Below are 22,667 nucleotides of genomic sequence, written 5' to 3' on the forward strand. Positions count from 1 at the left end.
GGCAGGACCAACTGGCTAGCGGATTCGATCTGAACCCTCTGGTTCATTGCACTTCAAAGCTCCGAGACTGTACCCACCATTCCCTGAACAAAGAGGGTGGAGGATGTCCAGTCTACGTCACCGAGGTGGGGACGTACCCCGACTCAGCTTGTCGGCGAAAACATGTGCATCAAAGGCCGTGTCTCGTAGCATGATAGTGGCCCTGGCCAAGAGAGCCAGGCGACACTAGGGGGTGTCGCATGTAGATGTGCGGTGGCCCACCAGTAAAAAATGTCGCCTGGTCTAGGAGGCTGGTGCGTTCTGCCTCCAAGGTCTCCAGAGTGCTGGTCACGCATAATAATGTGCTCAAGCAACTCTGCCCTCAGGGCTGGATGGGTCATCTTCAATTGGCAAAGACACCCATGGAACGCGGCTATCCCCCTTTGCCCTGTTTGCCAAATTCGTGGTACCGGGGTCTGGGGAAGAAGCCTTGGAATCCGGTTGGGGGCATTTTGGTCTCATCCCACGCTATGGGGTCTGATCCCGAAACCACACCGACCGGGTAGCGTTTGGTCCAGTGGGAAGTGTTGCCTAATGTTATCCACACCCGGGGGCCTTAAGCATTACATCCTCCGCGGCTGACCAACGCCGCCCATCAACACCGTTTGCGTGCTCAGGGAGAGACTTCCCGACGAGGTTGCTTTGGATCCCGATGCCAGTGATCCCATAAGCATTGAAGCAACCTTAGGTGGTCGCTTTAGGATCAAGGGTGGGGGTATATACATCGTATCACTGGGATCGATGATACTTCACCTCACCCCAAAAGCTTGGCTCACCGAGTCATACAGATTGGAGATTCTGAGGGACCGCTCGGAGTACCGGCTGTATCCGACGCGAGCGAATTGCATCTCCTTTCACTTTAAATATGTGAGAGGGAGCGTGTTCGACTGTGGGTCTCATGACATGGTCGGTTCCCTCTGGGGACGCCCGTGGGTCAGTAAGAAACGAGTCAAAACCCACAGCGGGGACCGGACACAAGGAAAAATTTGTTACCGTTGTACCATTACCGCGTGACGAACCCTAGCTGGCTGAAAGTAGGGGGGGTCAATGTGTGCCCTGCCCTGAAAGCTCTGCCCCGAGATCTGAGACTTGGCTGCCAGTACCTCGTTGGCATTCAGTGCCCGAGGATCCAGAGAAGGACCGGTGCAATTAGCCTGAGCCTCGGCCACACCCCCCCACCCCATCCCCCCACACCCACCCGCCCCACCCCCGCCCAAAATAGTGTGAGCCGTGCCTGGGAACGGGGGTTTTGATCTACCCGGCCTACCAGGGATGCAATTGCCCCGACAGTCCTTCGACCAAAGCCCTCAACTTGGAGGCTAACCCGGCGCCATGCGAGGAAGGGTCCACAAAGAGACCGGCAACGGGCCCCATAGGAGGAAAGCCTCCAGGGGCACAGCCTCGCTGCAGCCGGTAAAATCGGGTAAAACACCGCCTGAAAAAACAGACTGTGAGGATGCCCTCCGATCAGCGGGGGAGACCGAGAAAAATATCGGTACCTCCGTCGTCGGGTCTCTTACTCGACGTCCCGGTACATGAAGTACCGGTAGCCGAGCGTGAGGACTTTCCACTCATTAATTAATTCAAAAATGATAGAATTTAAAGTGAAACACAGCATAGACATAGCCAAAAGGGGAGGAAGGTCATCGAAACTGTTTTGGCAAAATTTGAAAGGCTTTAAAAATCATGCTCACCAAACATGCATTTATGACATTTTAACCAAAAGTAAAAACATAACAAACCCAGAAGTCATTAAGAACAACTTGAAACATTACTGGAATACTTTAGGGAAGGTGAATAGGAAAATTAATAATGTAATAAACTTTCATGATCAAATATGTGAGGAACTATATTTAATAATATTTTTAAAAAGAAAATTGATACAAACTCTCCAGTAATTAACACTATAGATATAACAAAAGACGATGTTCTAAAAGCAATACAATCGAACAAATCTGGAAAAGCTTGTGGTCCTGATGAAATCGTCACTGAATTTATTAGGAATGGTGGCGATACAATAACCCAGACATTAACGCTACTTTTTAAGTCCTTTCTAAAAGAAAGCAAAATTCCTGAAGGCTGGAAAGAGGGTGTTGTAAAACCAATCCACAAAAAGGGTGATACAAAAGACCTCAACAACTACAGAGGTATCACTCTAAATTCCTGTGTTTCAAAAATTTACAGTAAGGTTATTGAAACAAAGTTAAGAAAATTGATGAAAAGAAAAATGATGCAAGTGAACTTCAAAGTATGCTTGATATAGCAGCTCAGTTCGCTAGTAAATGGAAACTCAGTTATAACCAATCCAAGTCACAGATAATGTATTTTGGCAAGAAACTCCACAAAAAGTGCACAATTTGGAAACTAGGAAACTTGACATTAAAAGAAAGTAAAACGTACAAATATTTAGGCATAACCATATCAAAAACATTGAATGATCATACACAATTTACTGAAGTTTATAAAAAAGGAATGACAATCTTAGCATATGGCAAATCAATAATTAACCAACACAACAGTTTTAATCAATTTGAGTACAGTGATGTGTTATGGCACAGCATAATCATGCCATCAATGAATTATGGGTGTGGAATATGGTTTCAGGATAGCAGAGAGTTTAAAAAGAAATTACAAAGTATTCAGTACCAATTTGTGAAATTTGTATTCAAAGTAAACAGAAATGTGGCAGGACCTGCAGTGTTGGGGGACTTAGGATGGGAAGACTTGAATTACATCTAAGATAAAGTGCGGATTCAATACCTGGATAGACTTCAGAAAATGAAAAACAATAGATGGACTAAAATAGTTTTTAAAGAAATGAATACTCAGTATAAAAACAAAGTTAAACTGGCTTGGAATTGGCCTAAATATGTAGAAAACATTCTCGTGACTAATGGCATGGATCATATCTATGGAAATGAAATACCCCAAAATCCAAAATGGATTTATAAAAATCAGTAAAGAAAATGAAATAAACATGTTTAAACAAAATTTAGAAAAGATGAAAAACATTAAAAAAGAAAATTACATAATGGATCATTATGATCATCATGGTATCTCCCTTGTCTTTAAAACTAGGTCAAACTCTTTAGATCTTGAAGGTAACAAAATGGGATGGAAAAATTACAGGGGTAATGGAATTTGTGGAGTCTGCAATCAGGGCAAAGAAGACATTTACCACTTTCTTTATATTTGTACGTCATCTAATCATATTAGAAAGGAATTTTATTTAGCATTAGAAACCTCACTGAGAAACAATGTTGAGTCTTCATCACTAATGAATAGTTTTATTTCAGGGTGGTTGAATTATAGGTTCAATTTCCTTTTTGGTGATACACTATGGAACATAAATGAAAATGTGGGAAATACCTCATCAGCTTTAATTAGGAAATATGTAACTGATTTATGGCAATATAGAAAAGAAATGATGAATGTAATTTAAATATATGTATTACTATTTTCATGCTGCCGATACAAAGGTTGAATAAACATTATTATTATTATTATTATTATTATCATGCAAAACACACAACTCACTTTAACCGATTTGTTTACTGGACGCGCGACCTTGCTGTGACGCGGTCAGTCTCAGCGATTTTGATGGCTCTGAAAGAAAATCTCAGGCCTCAGAACTCCAGTGAAAAAAACACGCTTTCACGCAAAAACCCCGAAACCCGCACGCAGCTACGACAAAGTATCTCGGATGCGGGTTCTATGCTGGTAAATTCTGAATATAACCACTGCACGGTCGACTCGAAACACAAGGAGACCGGAAAGAAAACGGCAGCGATCCTCTATATATTGCTAAATACATTGAAAATAAAAGACGACATGCATGACGGAAACGAATTACAGTTGTAAAAGGTGCCGCCATGAAAACCAACTGGTTACGTAGTGGCGCCGGATTTTAATTTCTTTGTTGTAAAAAATACTACAAACAGGGAAAACGACACGAGGGTAAAAATGACAAGGAAAACTTATCCTACCAGCTACAATGTTGGATGCCGACAAAAAAAAAAGCAGGCGATCCAGCAGAGCTTGCTAGATTTCAACTCCACTCGAGGCGGAGAGAATTTAAGAGTGGCCTCGGGCACGTGGGTTTGTGACGTAAGGGGTAAAAGAATCTTGAGGTCATGGGGCTTCCCTTGACCTGGATTCTATCTCTCCGTCATCGACAGAATCGCTGATTAATGCCGACAGTTCAAAATAGTCATTTTGACTGACTGGAGTCTATGGTGGGTAATTGAACGTAGTGAATTTACGCTGCTTACGCCGCACGACCTCAGACCGCAAAAGCCGTATCCAGTCCATAAAGAACATTCCCATGTAGTATGATCTGCATACAAATTTGACTAATCCCTGTAGGCATCATGAGAGCTTTGGTTTTGTGCAGAATAATACTGAAATCAATTTAAAAACCTTCAATCTATATTTCATTTCTCCATAATCAAATCAAATTTTTTTATGGTGATCACGTTAATCCGTAGTCAGTGCTCTACCTATAATACACAGTTGGAATGCAGCATTAAGGTAAATATTTGTAATTTGAAAGACAAACTAGAATTTTGATTTCAAAATTTTTGATTAGTTTTGTAAATAATTCACTGGGTCGCTGAGGTCGCGGTGACATTTAAGTAAAAGCTCAAGAGGTACATATGGTCATAAAAAGTCTGTTTCACTGCTAAAAAACTAGTCTGTATTTTATTCAAAGTAGGTGGTCACTTTGACCGAAAACTGGCTTTATTTCTACGTCACTGGAAGTATACTAGTGACCATGTACCTCAGTCTATGAACAATAACAATTGTGAACAAGAACAAAATTGGACTTACAGTAGTTGACCAATGATTTACAATTTCAAACTATTACAAAGATTTGAAAAAAAAAATTACTTCAAATTATTTAAGATTAGAAATCATTTAGGAATTAATTATTCATAATTTGAAAGAAAGATGCAAGCCTGTAAATATTAATGATAATATCATGAAACAATGAAAAAAAAAATATGTCAACAGTCCTTATTTTCTGGATTAAGAGCAGCTTTACGAAAAATAATAAATGAACATGTGACATATAAGAAGCAGATTATTAAAATAACAGTTTAAGGTAACCAAATGTTGGTTAAATTTTGAACTACTGAGTGTGTTACTACTCATATGCACAATGCATTATGGGAAATAACCTTCCACTGCATAGGATGGCAAATATTATCACACAGGAAATTCACTAAATTATATGCCAAATTTTTTGAAATGTGTTCACAATATTCAAATTGTAGCAATAAGATACAACTTTTTCATCCCATATCACAAAACAAAATTTTGAGATATTAATAAATAATTTCATTAAAGAATCCCGTGTGAAAAAGCCAATTTTCACCATTTGCCATGACATTTTTTTTTTCATTTTTGTTATTATATGATGGCATGAACCCATGATAATGAAAGCATACAGAAAATGACTTAATATTCATCAATGCAGCTCAAACCTCCATAAAAAAAGTATTTCCATACATAACAATAAAAGCAAATTGCATAATAAATAAAACATAAAATATATTTGATATTTCAATAAATATACAAGCTGTGAAAATTTTACACTTAATTCTTATAACAAATAATGTCACGAAAGTTAAATAATAAATGTTTGGTGCATTTTGTTCACAATACTTCTGGATAAGTTAAAATTTATTTATGAATAAATTTGCATAATTTATCAATATTTGCATGATTAATGTCCCTGATACTTTTGGAACTGCATAAACATAATCTCGTTTGCCTTAATGAAATGGCGTGAGAATGTATCATGTGTTGTCATGGTTATTAAAATTTACACCATTAAGATTTTGCAAAAAAAAAAAAATTTTAATTTTACTTTGTTTTTGCTTCAAAAATGTACATGCAATTATCTATTTACAGTTATTTCATGTTAACAACATTGCACTGATAGTGTCATCATCTCACGACCAAGTTTGCTTAAATTTAGACTAGTTTATTTGCTTTATTAGCGCATTAACAATAAAAGCATAAATTATATAAACCCAAAATCAAATTTGTTGTATAGTGAATCATCGAAATATTACTTATTTTGATTTTAGAAATACCTCTGTAATTTACATAAGTGCATGTACTACTCATACAGCAAATACCCGACCCTAGCACATACACATTATTATGCGTACATGGGACACGCAGTCAGTGATCAAGACTCTTCAATACTTTTGGGGCAATTAGAAATTTAATAATAGACTGACAGGATTATATTATTGTAACATACAAACATATAATTGTATATTATATTTCACCAATACACCATATGTAGTATGCATATAGTCGTACAATTTCACAATGCTAGGACTACTATATGTATGAAAATTATAACGTTAAATAATGTAAACATCGCTTCAACGGCAATGATTAAAATCATTCGGTGTACTGATTCAGCAAACTTTAAGTTTTTACATTAATATAATTCTTTATTTTCTACGGGAAGACAAAACACACATATAATTTATTCCAGATGTACTTTTTTTTTCACTTTTTCATAACAGCTATACCAACACCAACGCCTATCGCCAAAGCTGCCGCTGAGCTGACAGAAAACCATGACTTTTTCTTCGTTTGAGTACTGACCTCTTGTTGCCGACCTTTAAACCTTGTTGGTGACCTCTGACTGTCTGAATCGCTGTCGCTGTCTCCCGGGAAACCAAATAGTGATGCCACAACATCACCATTGTCGGCGTCCGAATCTCCTGAGTGGTCTGAGTTATCGGTCTCAGTAAAGAACGTTTGTGTTGAGACGTCAACTCTTCCAGAATCGTTTTCATCCTTCCAAGTATCAACTGCTGCTGATGCATCTTGCACGTCAGTTGCTATAGTAACATCATCTTTCTCTTTTTCGCCTGACACACTCATGCCTTGGTTGCTAGGCAACATACGAAAGTTGCCAGGTGTTAGTAAATTACTGGCTCCTAAGCGATGTGGTCTCCCTGGAATATGATATGTTTGTCCATAGTCTTTCCACGATGGACTAGGGGGTCCACTACCAGGGTCACTGACATCTGATCCAGAGCTTTTACGAAACACTGGAGGTGTGAGCAAAGTTCCTTCTGGCCATGGTGACATGGGTAATGAAAATTCACTGGTGGTGCTATGAAGATCAGAAGATGAATAGTCCTCAATGTTTATCCTCGATACTGCCTCCTGAAAATCAAAGAATGTTCATTTTATAGTAAAATCACTTTTTAATCAAATTTTGAAGTTTGAATGCGTGAAAAAAACTATAGCAACAGAAAGTTCACAGGAAATAGCACCGATAATAACGAACCATAATGTAGTTCATCCTAATCAGTTGGATAAAACCCTTGCCACCTGAAACACATGGTAAAATGTATTATAGTATTCAGTAGCTTGAAAATGAACCAATCAGTGTGGCTCCCTTTCACTGCAGGGAACCAATCAAACTACTTGTGAGTAGAAGCATGTTCCTGTTTCAGAACAAAAGCCAGAACAATTGGTCATCTACTATCGTGATATTTACTCACAAAACCAATATGCAAATTTTGTGATCATTATGCATAAATCTGAATTAAATTATTCTCATATTTACCATATATTGTTTCAAGATGTTATTAATGCTCAAATCATTAATGTTATGCAAATTAGCTCATTAATATACATAATTCAGAATTATGAATTTATTTCATCCAAGATTTTAAAAACTAGCAATAAAAACATAAATTCATTTTCCGTTCACTGCGAAATATTGTGTTATGCGTGAAATTGAATGTAAAAACAGGACAAACAACGGTCAAAGCGTTGAAGTGACGCCAAAACATCGCATGGAACCTGAAAATATTTGTGATATTTCCATGCTTAATAATTAGCTATACACATTTGATGATGATCAATTTTGATGAAGTATAAGTACATGTATATGTAAGGCATATCTTGATGCCATATTCCTTTCTGAAAAATAAGCATTTCTAAATTGAATTAAAAAAAATCAAATCATTCAATTGTTTTCGCAGACGTTCATGCATTCGTGGCTTTCATGCAATATGCAAAATCTCGCAGTAAACGAAAACCGTTCATTAACCCTTTACGTACCCATCCTCCTTGATCCACGATGAAGTTTGCCATATTCTCCTCTATCAACTTTACGCTATACTCCGTTAACTGCCCAATTCTTTGTCCCTTTCTCATCAAACTTAGTGCTACATGACGACTGAAGTTCAGAACCGATGCAATCTGGGAAGTTTAAAATGACAATGTATTCTTTTGAATAACTGACAACACAATGTATTTTACATGTATATGTGTACTGTAAAGTAATGTAAAATACTTTATTTTCGCTTGGAATTAATTTTTGCTGAAGGAATGATTCAGTGAAAATAAAATCAAGCGAATATGCATTTTGTCCTATATTTTACATTTAACTTGTCACAAATCAGTTAAAATAAATTCCATACAAAACACCTAAAAAGTCTTTTCAGTGAAAATGAATTCCAGCTAAAACAAACCATGCATGGCACAGTCCCAGTTAGTTACCAAATTTAAAATATATGGCTTTGTTTATAGTAATATAGCTGGAATATAACCATGTCAGGAATATGACTTTTTAACATTTAAAATGATTGACATTTGTATCTGATCGTCAAACAAGTAATTGTCCATATTGAGAGATATTGCTCTGGAACAGCATTCAAAATCAGCCATTTTGAATACATGTATATATATATATATATATATATATATATATAACATGATGTATAACGAATATATAAAATTTGAATATAATCAGTCAAAGCATTTAAAAGATATGACTCTAGAAGCCCAATCATTAAAACAAAATGGCCGCCACAGTCAGCCATTTTGAATCTGATCTGAAAAATAAAATGACGTGCATCAGAAATCCGTAATGTCTAATGTGTGTACCAAGTTTGAACGAAATCCATCCATAAATGCCAGATACGCTTGATATTTGATGATTTTTTAGCACAAAAATAAGAATAAGATCGTAAAACAAAATGATGTTCATCAAAGTCCTATAATGTCCAACGTATATACAAGGTTTGAACAAAGTCCATCTGTAAACAGCCGGAAATGCTTGATTTGATGATTTTTTAGCACAAAAATGGCCGCCATTCGGCTATCTTGAATCAGACGTACATATGTATAATATCATGTATGATGTATGTGTCAAGTTTGATTGTGATTGGTCCAGGCATTTTTAATATACAGGTCTGGACGCACGCATGCACGGACACACGGAGATCAGAACATAAGTCTAAGGGGACTAATAATGTATTGTACAGGACTTTAATTTCAAAAAAGACAAAATTTTGCATTAGTAAATTTTCTATGAAGTCGTTCAATAGTGTCAGTGACATTTGCCAAATTGTGTCTTAATAATTGAATGCCGTAAAATCAACAAATGGCTAGAATTCCAACAAGCGAAAATTAAACTTTTACAGTATGTTGTATGGGTGTAGTAAGATGAAACATGGTAAGGGCCACCGCCTTATGTTGAGTGATAAAAATAACATATTTATATTGACTATGAATTTAGATTAAGGTAAAGTAGACGCATGAAGTAGAATGATAGCCAAATTTGCACATCGTTTTGAAACTCACCTCCACTCAGTACAGAGATTGGGATAGAGAATCACAAAAGCCAACAGGAAAATCACAGAAATTTTTAATTGTACAGACATTTAGTGAGAAAAACTGAGTGATTTGGGCAAAATAAACACATATTCTGACATTCTGTCATTGAGGTAATTATGGTCAATTGATCTCAGATTTGAACAGACTTCAATATAACTGTGATGGACCAGATTCTTTTACATCACAGTATCACACAAAAATAACATAACCCGAACATTTTTTCAATCAAAATTGTGCTGTAACATTCAGCAACTTTTTTTTGGTATTTTTCTGTAACTTTTTGTTAATTTTGAACTAAAAAGACACAATTTCCCACTGGATACATGTCTTGATAAAATAATATTATTTTCTGACATATGACAAAAGTTGAATTTGGCAATGGAAGGGTTAACTGTATGATGAAAAAGTATATTCTTTGTCTACCACTAGAGGGCGCTTGTATCTATACCTGATGCCAACCACTAGAGGGCTCTTCAGTATCAATCATATCTTTAGCGACTTCTTTAAATGCATTATAATCCAACGTTCCATTGTGACCAAGAAGTTTCTTGACAGCGGAGTTAAGTTCCGTATGATTTTGATGTTCCAGCATAATTTGGTCTCCGATGGCTGCTATTCTGCTGGCTATTATCGCTTCGGGACTCGGTGGCGGCGGGGGCTCCTGCGTATCTAAACTGGGACTTAGTGCCCATATTCTTGGTGACACTACGGATAGATTGTAGACATAATGTAAAGTTAAAAAACCTTTGCAAAGCACAGTCAGCCGAATTTTTCTGGAGTGGCTATCCTAATACGGGGTGCCAACTGCTTGTCTGTTTAAGAGCTAAGAGAGTATATGAGGAAATACAAAATGCCTGCACATAAACAGAAAAGGAATTCTACTTTTCTTCTCTACATTGAAATCTAACTAGGTTTTAAATAAAATCTTTATCATTTTTAAGTAATCATAAATTTTGCATACAGTCAAGTCAGTACTATAAATATTCGTAGTTGTCTATTGCTGAGAAATGAACAACTTTTTGATCTTGTAACAGTGAAAATGCAAGTTTACTGATCTCAGAGGTGTTGCCTGTACACTGATTAGAGATGTTAAAATCTTATTCATTCTAGGTCCATTATACATGTATAGTTAAAATGCAAGTCAAATTCTCAAGACTTTCTTGCCCAAATTTTTCTACTTTTTTCTTATATTCATTAAGACAATTTTGAAGCCAACAGACACAATTTGAGTCGCTTTTTGCTCAAAAATTTTGGATATTTTTGTCCTAATCTTCGGAAGAAAAGTGCTGACTATAAAAGGAGACGGATGGAACTGGTGGTGGTGAAATGGTTAAAATGAATGTAGAGTTTAATATTGGGCTTTTTTTTTAAATGTGCACAAACCTTATAAATTGCACATTCTTTGTTTGTCAAAAACTGTTTCTGTTTCTGTGTTGTCTCCCGATTGAAACCAACATTTATCTTCAAATGAAGAGGGAAAAAATTGCAACAAAACACAAGTGAATGTTAGTAATAAAATTATCATATCAGCTTTGGGTGCCAACATAAATAGATAGCGACTCACTTGTATTTACTAAAACACACATAAATGTCTTGCAAGCAGGAGTGATGAGAAAACAATAAAGGGAAAAACTGAAAAATATAGAAATGGAAAAAAACAAAACATGTTACAAAATGAGAGAATAAGCCATTTTTGCTACAGACACAATGGAAACAATTATCTAAGCAACCATAAAGCATAAAACAATTAAAATTTTGAAGTGTTATATCAATTTTAAAGCATGGATTTATGTTTTAAAGCAGTGATTCAAATTTTAGGGGCGTTTGATCAAGTCTCAAAGAGTAAATTCAAAGTTGTGATGTTTTGACTATAATTTTGAGGCATAAATTCAAATAATAAAAATGTATGACCAGAACATAACTGCGTTATGAAAAGGAAATTCACTAAAATTACATTGGTGGGCAATTTTAGCATTTATCTTAAGTCTGTATTGAATACATGGTTGTGACAGAAACAACCTGTCAAAAGGTAGTCCATTGGAAAAAAAGATAACCAAAGATAAACTAAAAATTCTATCTGTCTACACAATTATTTTTGCTTTGTTTTTTGTAAACAATCTATTTGTTTTACTTGTATTAACATGTTGCATGGGACCAACACAAAATTGAACATGTTATATGGGACCCACACGACATTAAACATGTTACATGGGACCCACGTGACATTTAACATGTTACATAGGACCCACGTGACATTTAACATGTTACATAGGACCCACGTGACATTTAACATGTTACATAGGACCCACGTGACATTTAACATGTTACATAGGACCCACATGACATTGAACATGTTACATAGGACCCACACGGAATTGAACATGTTACATGGAACCCACATGACATTGAACATGTTACATGGGACCCACACGGAATTGAACATGTTACATGGAACCCACATGACATTGAACACGTTACATGGAACCCACACGAAATTGAACATGTTGCATGGAACCCACATGAAATTGAACATATTACATGTACCCACATGACATTGAACATGTTACATGTACCCACATGACATTGAACATGTTACATGGGACCCACACAACATTGAACATGTTACATGGGACCCACATGACATTGAACATGTTACATGGAACCCACACGGCATGGCTGTGAAAAGTTAACCCATTGAATGGCTTTATTATTTTTCTACGCAAATATTTTTTCTATCATTTTTTAATTTCAGATCAATTGGTGAAAGGTCTAAGGTCAATTACTAGTAATTGTTTTTTTTAAATATTATATTATGGTGATTGGTATATGTAATATCATTGCAGTTTCAGAAAGATGAAATGAAAATAAGGTAATTTACAGTAAAAATTTGACATGCTGTAGATTTTACATTTTTTCATTAAAAAGTTTGTTTTCTGAAGTTCAGCATTTGAATGTGGATGAGTTTGAAGTGGACATGCAGGATGTTCTATCACCTGTGCTAGGACAGGGTAAATTCCTGAAACTGACATATCTCTAGAAATAGTCTGTCCCCCCCCCACATTTCTTTCTTTTTTTTATCTTACTACTTATACTTTGACTTGTCAATTTACACCAAAGTACCAAAATGACACAAGTTTGGAATTGCCATGAAATAAACCCTAATTATGATTTTTTAAACATTTCTTGATGATAAATAAATTTTACAACAATTCATCAAGATTTCCACTAAAATTTGAAAATGATTATAGAAAAATGGCTTTCTTCTCATACATGCTAAGGTAGAACAACCAAGCAAGACATTGCATTTGTTTTACGCAAATCAGTCCATTCCTCAATAAATATGATATACACAGAAATAATTTAATACATGCATGACTTTAAGAAGACTCACATTTTGGTACTTTTAGGGATATTCTTGTCTTAAAATAGAAATAGTTTACCGCCTAAATTTCAAACCTGTTTTTTTAATTTCAATAACATACATTTGCATAAGAAATTCTGTTTCCTTTAGAAAGTACCAGGATGTGGTTCCACAAAGCTCAGGGCAAATCAAAGTAAGACTGTACCTGATTGGCTACACAACCTTAAAACCTAACATTCAAGCCAATCAAAAAGCAGCTTGCTTGTTTCAGCAAATCAAATCATGTCTTGTATAAAATGCTTTGACTCAAGTGCAATGCTTTGTGGCATGCATGAAAACTTTGAACAAAAATGCATTCAACAATCAGCTGTGAGAAAAGTAAATTTTATTTTGTCACTAACCGCATCCTCTGCGTTCATCCAAAGTATCCAAATGATGACACACCTCCTCCCTCAGCGGCATCACCAGGGTTGTTAAGTTAGTATTATTAGATCTTCGCTCCAGTCTTTCTCGATGGTAACATTGTATACTCTCCATATATTGCTCAACTATTAGTATCGGCGTGCCGTGACTTACATTTGATGACCCTGCTAAACTTTCCAAACTCGGCGATACACCGCACTGTTCTGCTAATGAGAGGGTAGAATTTGTGGAAATAAGCGAATGTAATAAGACTGCAGTAACAGTTGTGTCACCATGTTTGTTTCACTGTGAAATTGTCATTATCGGAAAAATTTACAACTGAACTCATCAAAACAAAGTATGTGATGCATCAAAGAGTCACAAGTATGTCAAGTGCACAAATAAATGCTGTAGTCTACTGTAGAATACATTATTTTCGCTTGGAATTTATTTTCTCTGATGGAATGATTCAGTGAAAATAAAATCCAGCAAATATACCTTTTTCCCTATATTTCACATTGAACTCGTCAAAACTCGGTGAAAATAAATTCCATACACAACACCCAAAAAGCCTTTTCAACGAAAATTAATTCCAGCTAAAATAAAGTATTCTACAGTATATTAAGGATGAAAGGAAATGAAAGATCAATGGTCATCATGCAGCACGCGTTCAATAACTTGACTGCGTCGCCCAAATTTGCACAAATATTATCATGAAAAACACTGCAATTTTGTTGTTACCTTCGCTTTCATCTGCATTATAATGTGTCAGGTAACTCTCTTCAATCTCTGATCTGACGAGTTCTTCTTCACTTGTCATCTTGGGTTCCTCCAACTCTAACCGTCCTACAAGCAACTGGCTGTCTGGTGTACTCGGCGATCTCTGATCCTCTTGGTGAGACTTCTCTGTCCCGACTGCCGATGACTTTGTGGTGTAATCCTTAAGTGATTTGCAATAATAAAATAACAATCATGATTATTATTATGATACCAATTTTAACAAAAATAAAGATATACAATACATATATATACTCTCAAGCAAAGATCCTGGCATAATTAAAGAACCTGCCAATTATATTTACACAACACAAAGATTCTGTTAACATTTAAATACTAGTTACGTACTTTTTATAATATTTGTACATATATCTTAAAACTTATTTTCGCTGTACTTATCCTATGTCAATCTTTTTACAGGGAGGCAATAAAGTAGTTGCATTGATGTTTTCAGCATACAGTACCATCAGAGCGTAACTTAACATTGAACTAGCGTTGAGCTGGCTTAATTTATGCTAGCTTAGCTTGCTTTCAAAATCACTATAGATCAGAATTATGCAGAGTAATCCGCCTAATTATATAGTAACATACTACAAAAAATAAATTGAAATTTTAGATGACAATGACACTCACTTTAAAAAGTTTTTATGAAAAGACAAAGCCATCTGATAGCCAGCTAGGGAGTTGAGTTACACTCAAAACTGTACTGTATGCAAGAGTCTTAGAAATTGCACACCTGTTGTGTTGTAAACATGAGTTATGTTGTAAACATGAGTTGTGTTGTAAACATGAGTTGTGTTGTAAACATGAGTTATGTTGTAAACATGAGTTGTGTTGTAAACATGAGTTGTGTTGTAAACATGAGTTGTGTTGTAAACATGAGTTATGTTGTAAACATGAGTTATGTTGTAAACATGAGTTGTGTTGTAAACATGAGTTGTGTTGTAAACATGAGTTATGTTGTAAACATGAGTTGTGTTGTAAACATGAGTTGTGTTGTAAACATGAGTTGTGTTGTAAACATGAGTTGTGTTGTAAACATGAGTTATGTTGTAAACATGAGTTGTGTTGTAAACATGAGTTGTGTTGTAAACATGAGTTGTGTTGTAAACATGAGTTGTGTTGTAAACATGAGTTGTGTTGTAAACATGAGTTGTGTTGTAAACATGAGTTGTGTTGTAAACATGAGTTGTGTTGTAAACATGAGTTATGTTGTAAAAAAGATTGGTTAATTGACAAAGTCAGGGATTGTCAACAGTCTAAATCCATCTGAATGTTTAGAAATTTGCGCATTGAGCATTTAAAATAGCGAATAAATGCAAAGCATTTAAATTAGCTTGGTTCTGAAAATGTGACATTTGAATACATTTAGCACTATGGGTTATAAGGTAACTGGCTATGGACCACTTTCCCGAAAGTTGAAGATATAATAGCATTTCACATGCACGCACATATACCATTTTGGGATGTAATTGACTCCAATTTTGTTTGTTGGCTCCAGAATCATGGTTCATTTCCAGAAATATTAAAGAATATAAGACAAGCAGCCTGTCGGCTGAGATAGCTCCGCTGTTAGCAATGCACATGGCAATTAAAGAACAGAAGATATCATTAGAAAATGAACAAATCTGAGAGAGGTCCACATGTAGTACCTATATGTATAATATATCAAAGCAATTGGACTTGCGGTTTTCAACAAGAAGTCGAAAATATCACTTTTTACCAAAAATTACAAACATATTCATCAAAATTAGAGAATTAAAGATATCATCATGAAATGAACAAATCTGAGAGAGGTCCACATGTAGTACCTATATATGTAATATCAAAGCAATTGGACTTGCGGTTTTTAACAAGAAGTCGAAAATATCACTTTTTACCAAAAATTACAAAAATATTCACCGAAATTAGAGAATTAAAGATATCATTACAAAATGAACAAATCTGAGAGAGGTCCACATGTAGTACCTATATATGTAATATCAAAGCAATTGGACTTGCGGTTTTCAACAAGAAGTCGAAAATATCACTTTTTACCAAAAATTACAAGAATATTCACCAAAATTAGAGAATTAAAGATATCATTACAAAATGAACAAATCTGAGAGAGGTCCACATGTAGTACCTATATATGTAATATCAAAGCAATTGGACTTGCGGTTTTTAACAAGAGGTCGAAAATATCACTTTTTACCAAAAATTACAAAAATATTCACCAAAATTAGAGAATTGAAGATATCATTACAAAATGAACAAATCTGAGAGAGGTCGACATGTAGTACCTATATATGTAAATATCAAAGCAATTGGACTTGCGGTTTTCAACAAGAAGTCGAAAATATCACTTTTTACCAAAAATGCCAAAAATATTCACCAAAATTAGAGAATTAAAGATATCATTACAAAATGAACAAATCTGAGAGAGGTCCACATGTAGTACCTATATATGTAATATCAAAGCAATTGCACTTGCGGTTTTCAACAAGAAGTCGAAAATATCACTTTTTACTAAAAATGACAAAAATATTCACCAAAATTAGAGAATTGAAGATATCATCATGAAATGAACAAATCTGAGAGAGGTCTACCCAAGGTACATATACACCAAGTATCAAAGCATTCAGGCTTGTAGTTTTCAAGAAGAAGTCGAAAAAGTAAAACATTGACACGGACGACGGACGACGACGACGGACGACGACGACGGACGGACGACGACGGACAATCACTCATATGATAAGCTCCGCTCGACAAAGTCGACAGCGGAGCTAAAAAAAGTGCAGAATAATTTGGGCAAAAAAGTCTGGTGGTGAAAAGGTTAATAAATTCAGTGTTTAGATTAATTAAAAATATTGCCCTGCCCCATGAAGCTAGATGTCGTAAGCTAATTTTGAGACAAGAGAACCCCTGTAAGTAAAAATTTTGAATGAACTACGTGTAGTTCATGTGATATTGGTACAGACCAACCAGAGATTACAGAATAATACCGTAATACAGCAGTAGAACGATCATATATGCGATTCTGACAACAGCATCACCTTAACCCTTTTGAGCGCTAAAGTCAACTTTTGTCACAAATTGTAATCCCACATAATTTTGTTCATATTTCACCAAAATTTTGAACAAAACCTATAATCAATAGAAGATTATGTCCATTTGGTTCAAAATTATCAAACAAAATTATAGAAAAATAGAGAAATTATTGCAAAAATATTTGCTGAAAAAAATAATTACATTCCAATTTTCAAGTCAGTGTCTTTCACAACCCTTTTTTAACAATTCGTAATTATTTTAATATGTTATGAATTTGGCAATTGTTAGTTAAAGTGAGAATTTGTCTTTCTACATCATTGTGCAAGGTCAAATAAAGTTGACCTTGAATGAACAATACCAGCAATTTTAATTAAAGATATTCACATTAGAATTACAGAAAATGTTTTACCTCATCATCTGGCTTATCCCCATCCGATTCGTCACCATCCTGTGAGCCTAGCTCCAACACCGGGGGCACCATTCCCAAATAATTCAGTACCACATACTGAGTCTCATAGTGAAACTCTTCGAAGTCACCCGTTTCCAATGAAACATCTTCAAATGCATCAACGTTGGCCATATCTACTACGTTTTACTGCTAGTCTTGCAGGGCCACTATCCTACAAAGCGCTGCGGTGAAAACTGGTCTGGTGTAAAGAATTCGACATTTCGAACCCGGCTACGCGTTAATACATACTGAAATGTGATATTTAAATAATTTAGAGAGAAAAAAAAAAAACAGACGTCGAATCACTGTGTACAGCTCAGTGACGTATACGTGATACCAACGACTTATTTTTAACCACGATAATTAATACGCTGTCCTTGGTGATATTATTAATTGAGAATGTAAAAAACAAGACAGCCTTGAGACTAGGTCATCGACTTTCTCCATCTCTCTGCAACTATGCTTTTAATTCGATTAACAATTCGCGTGTTTCTGAAGACCACTGCGAGTGGGAAATACACAAAATAGATGTGTAAATATTTCGATACACATCATTACAGGATTAAATCATCGATAACTTAGTGTGGTGCCCTGGTGTCACACGGAGAAATGAGGTCATACATACCTGAGTGTATCAGCGCCATGTTGAGTGGTGCATTCTGGGATATGATGTTGAATTGGAAAGTTAGTGTCATTACGTTCGTTCATCATTAACACCGCAAAGGAAAAATTCTCGTGACATCGGTTTCCTCTAATCTATATTTGTGGAAATTTGATTAATTCAATAAACTCACTTTACAACGACATTGAATGTTAAATGTAGCAAATATATAAAAACACAATTACCTTGAAAATGATGTTGGGGCGAAATATATAAATTACGTAATTGTTTATTTATTTATTTTTTTTAGTTTTTGCTATACAATTAATTAAATGCGACTTGTTATCTAATTTGGAGATACATACAAATTTGTCAATGTCACTGTAGTTTTCAAAGTTTGCATTTTATTTCTCAGTGTTATCAAATAATATAACTCAGTATTATGTTTCAGACACTGAATTTGATAATTGGTCTTGCTCTGCCTGGTTCAATTTCAAGACGGTGGTCAGAAATTCTCACTTTTGTTAGTACCTTTCACATTTCACATTTTTGATGGTATAATAATAACTTTCCAATTTAAAATTGGTGAAAGATTTCTTAATTATTTTTGTTTTTTTCCAAAATTTGTAAATTCATGCCAGCATGTAATTCAGAAAGAACTATAATTATGATAAAATTTATTTAAAACAGATACAATGGTAGAATTCACTTTTGCAGAAGATTAACCATTACGTACAAGTAGTTAGTTGGTATTACAGAAATAGTAAATTGCACATAAAAACTGCCAATTTAGAACTTGAATCCACTTTTTAATAGTTCAATGGTGAAGTGCCAATCTTTTCAGAGAAAAAAAAAACGCATTTACCTTTATCAAGTGTGAAGATGCCTAAAATATACTACGACGCTATGACCCGTATGAACATTTCTTCTTACAACTCTTCCAAAGGGATTTGGATTAGTATAACACAATCTAAATCTTACTTTAAACCAAAAACTTTCCTTCGTGTTTAGTGCTGAGCTTTTTTCTTAAGTACAACAGCAAATACTCACTCTGGTATCCAGAGAGGGGACATCCAACACGCCTTTATGAGGAAAAAGTAAAAAGTCGATGGATTATTTACGTCATTACTAGTATTAGGTTTTGAGAGCTGCTGGGTCTAAAAAAAATACACTAAATAAATCAAATGCATATGTTAGAGCTCAGACTATTATTATAATAGTAATCTGAGGTTAGAGACCCACCTATGCTGAGTTTGATTTGCCATTAGTACTTTATTCATTTGTAAAAAAAAAAAATGGCTACCCTATTGACATTGGCTGTTTATCGTATTAGTTTACCTCTTGGGCTGACTGATAACAGACGTACAAAATGTACGCAGAATTGTTTCATACAGAATTAAAACACAAGTTGTAAGCAAACATCTCATATGCTTAGTTTGTCCTATGTTTTCGTTCGATTTCCGGCATAACGCAGAATCTCGCAGTGAGCAGAACGTTTTATATTGAGATATTCTAACTAACAGTTGTCCAAAACAAAACAAAACAACTGTATGTAAACGTATTCCTATAAATCGTGAAATGCCTGAAGCATTAAATCATGTGAATGTATCATGATGTAATTGAGTTTCTAAAGCAAGGTGTTATGCTGAATAGGTATTAAAATTTTCCATTTATCCACCCAACTCAAATTTAAAATGTTGAATCCAACATCACTACATATTATATGGAAACCAAGAATACAAACAGACTTCTCACCGGTACTTACATATTGCAAGCCAAAAGTTCAAAATATAACTACTCGCAATTGTACGTCAATCCAATCTGTAAACTGAATTATGAGGGGTGTGGATTACGTATCGCTGCCCTCTAAGATCGTATTCACTTTGTTCTGGACTGTCTGCATCTTCAGTAATCTTTATTCCACGTCATCTTTGTATTCAAATTATTATGGGCACGTCCCATCCTAACATTTCAACTATATACAAATCGAGCTCTGACCATATTAGAAACATTGAAATGATATCAAGAAGACTTTGTTATGCATTGCATATTACTAGTAGAACACACCTGCTTGATAAACTGGACTGCAATGCAAAAGTTTGCAATCTGAGTAAACTTTTAAACACTTGTCTTTGCTTTTCTAACTATTTTTTAAAACCTAATACAGCAGTGGGATACCCAAAACATAATAGAGGAACGGCGTCATTGTACGGCTTATATTGTACGCGGAGCAGTATCAGCTGAGCGTTTATAATTGCTTGGAAATTAACCACCATTTTTGAAATGTACATGCCAGTTTAGTGTTTGTATTGCATTTTGGCATGCCATGCAGTCGTCACGAACTCGATGTATTTCAAGAGACTCATGTCGACGACAACCTCGGCGAACATTTCGAGTCGGATCCAAAAAAAAAGGCTGTGCAAGCACGATCGAGAACCGTAATGGCGGAAATGCTGGATTTTGATGTATTTTAACATTAAAATGGCCGCTCTTCAACCACCTTGAATTGGTCAATCAAACAAATATATGTGCATATACCATCCATTTTGAACCTGATCTCAAAAACAAAATGACGCGAATCAAAGTCCCCTATATGCATAACTTTAATGTGTCAAGTTTGAACGAAATCGAAATCTGGTTCCGGAATGTCATTTTTTACGAATTTCACGAACAAAATATAACCGCCATTCGGCCATCTTGAATATGAACGTAAAATGAATATGATACTCAAAATGTATGACGCATGCATGTTGAAGATTGAATATGACCAGCCTTGGCATGTCCGAGATACAAGTTGAGACTCACACACGCGCAGGAGTTTTCAGACTGCGTCCGAATGGGGACTAACAACGACAGGACACTGGGTTGGATGTACTAGTAACAAGAATTGATGCGTTAAGTCATGTTTAATCATGATAAATTAATTTAATTACGGCATTGAATGAACATTACATAGTCACGTGATAAGGTATTTAACATATTTATCGACAACTTCTACCAGTAATGACAATACAAAAGTGATAATACATCAGTTGTTTTGATCTTCGAAATATTTCATTTTGTCAGTGACTGCTTTTATTTATAACAAATTGAGGATATCTAGGCATGATTATGGCGTGTTGTTGGTAAGAAGAACATTATGCGAACATTTAACATTCCACGGGTTTCTTCCGCAAACCGTATTTGACCTTGAAGTGGGTGTGTGTTTTCTATTTCACGATATTGCAGTGTCCACCACAGTGCGCGTCCCGCGTCGTTTTAGTCAATCATCATCACCAGCCTATTGACATTGGTATATACCTTTCCAAAGTGTACATCCTGTTTGAATAAATACGTCATATCGTTATTAATAATTCAAATATCACACATTCACAACTGCGGGTTACGTATAATAATAGTGGGGCATGGCCACGTGACCTGATATCACGAATTCATTTCAGTATAAAACAATACATATCAAATTGTGAGCACACAACACCAACAGGAAGTTATCCTGTGACTGGGTAGTGAGACCGCAAGGCACGATGGGCTGTACTTTTTTTAGCAACTTTTTGTAAAACATTTAAGGTAGCAGGATGTTTTTTTAGGGTCTTTTTTTTTTAAATATTAAATTAAAAAAAAAACAATACTTTGGCATTTACTCTTATATATACTGTCATATATATTTTATTAAATAACTGTTTTTTTCCTATAAAAAAGTGCGCGTTTACTCCTCATAACAATAGCACAAGTTTTTGTTTACTCAAGGTACACCGTGTACGTACTGCTTCATTACTATTCATGATTATCAAACATAACAGGTATGGATGCTGAGAAATTACTCCTCTGATTGTCAATTACAAACACATATGGATATGACATAAACAATTGTTATTTCCAAAGGGAAATTGTCATATGAAAAATAGCCGCGACCCCATAGTTCTACTAAGAATTGTGAAGTTGCAATTTTAGATATTATGAGAACAATATTTCCAAAAAACACAAGATTACTCATTTTTATTCCATGACATATTATTTACCATGGTGTATTTTTGTTGACGGCATAAATAACTGTAGATAGACTATTTGCGTTTTTATTGACTGATCACGTGACCGTGAAACAAGTCAGTCTGTACAAAACAATGTGTTGTGAACATTTCAGAACAAATGCTTTCTACAAAGATATTTTGGTCAATTATTGTTCTAATTGTGGCAGTCAATGTCATGTTACGTTACGTCATGTTGTGAAAACTAAATTAACCCACGGTTACTAAGTAACCGCGATGAACCTGAATAATTTTCGTCCGGTTTTGTGTTAACTGGCTTCATTTGAATCACAATAACAAATGCAAGAATCAACACAA

The 22,667-nt window shown here is 35.2% G+C and overlaps 1 protein-coding gene across 2 annotated transcripts; it reads right to left on the reverse strand.

Moving 5' to 3' along the window:
• Positions 1–4,712: 4,712 nt before the first annotated feature.
• On the reverse strand, positions 4,713–17,988 carry LOC102806775 (uncharacterized). 2 transcript variants are annotated; one of them, XM_085506457.1, is made up of 6 exons: positions 17,685–17,988; positions 14,210–14,408; positions 13,468–13,692; positions 10,154–10,410; positions 8,146–8,286; positions 4,713–7,239 (listed from the first exon to the last, which is right to left on the reverse strand). In XM_085506457.1, exons 1-6 carry the CDS (start codon positions 17,853–17,855, stop codon positions 6,571–6,573), a joined length of 1,662 nt encoding a protein of 553 aa, XP_085362583.1. In that variant the 5' UTR covers positions 17,856–17,988; the 3' UTR covers positions 4,713–6,570. The 2 variants fall into 2 exon arrangements, with proteins under 2 accessions (XP_085362583.1, XP_085362582.1); XM_085506456.1 differs by having other exon boundaries at positions 13,468–13,695.
• Positions 17,989–22,667: the final 4,679 nt, after the last annotated feature.

The sequence above is a fragment of the Saccoglossus kowalevskii genome, chromosome 12 (genome assembly GCF_978046115.1).
Source record: "Saccoglossus kowalevskii chromosome 12, keSacKowa6.1, whole genome shotgun sequence".
Taxonomy (NCBI): Eukaryota; Metazoa; Hemichordata; class Enteropneusta; family Harrimaniidae; genus Saccoglossus; species Saccoglossus kowalevskii.

Excerpts from the sequence above, each read along its gene's own strand:
- LOC102806775 (XM_085506456.1), bottom strand. The coding sequence starts at position 17,855 with ATGGCCAACGTTGATGCATTTGAAGATGTTTCATTGGAAACGGGTGAC. Across the intron at positions 14,409-17,684 it reads GGGATAAGCCAGATGATGAG|GATTACACCACAAAGTCATC; the intron begins GTAAAACATTTT and ends AAATCACTTAAG. Across the intron at positions 13,696-14,209 it reads TAATGCAGATGAAAGCGAAG|CAGAACAGTGCGGTGTATCG; the intron begins GTAACAACAAAA and ends CCCTCTCATTAG.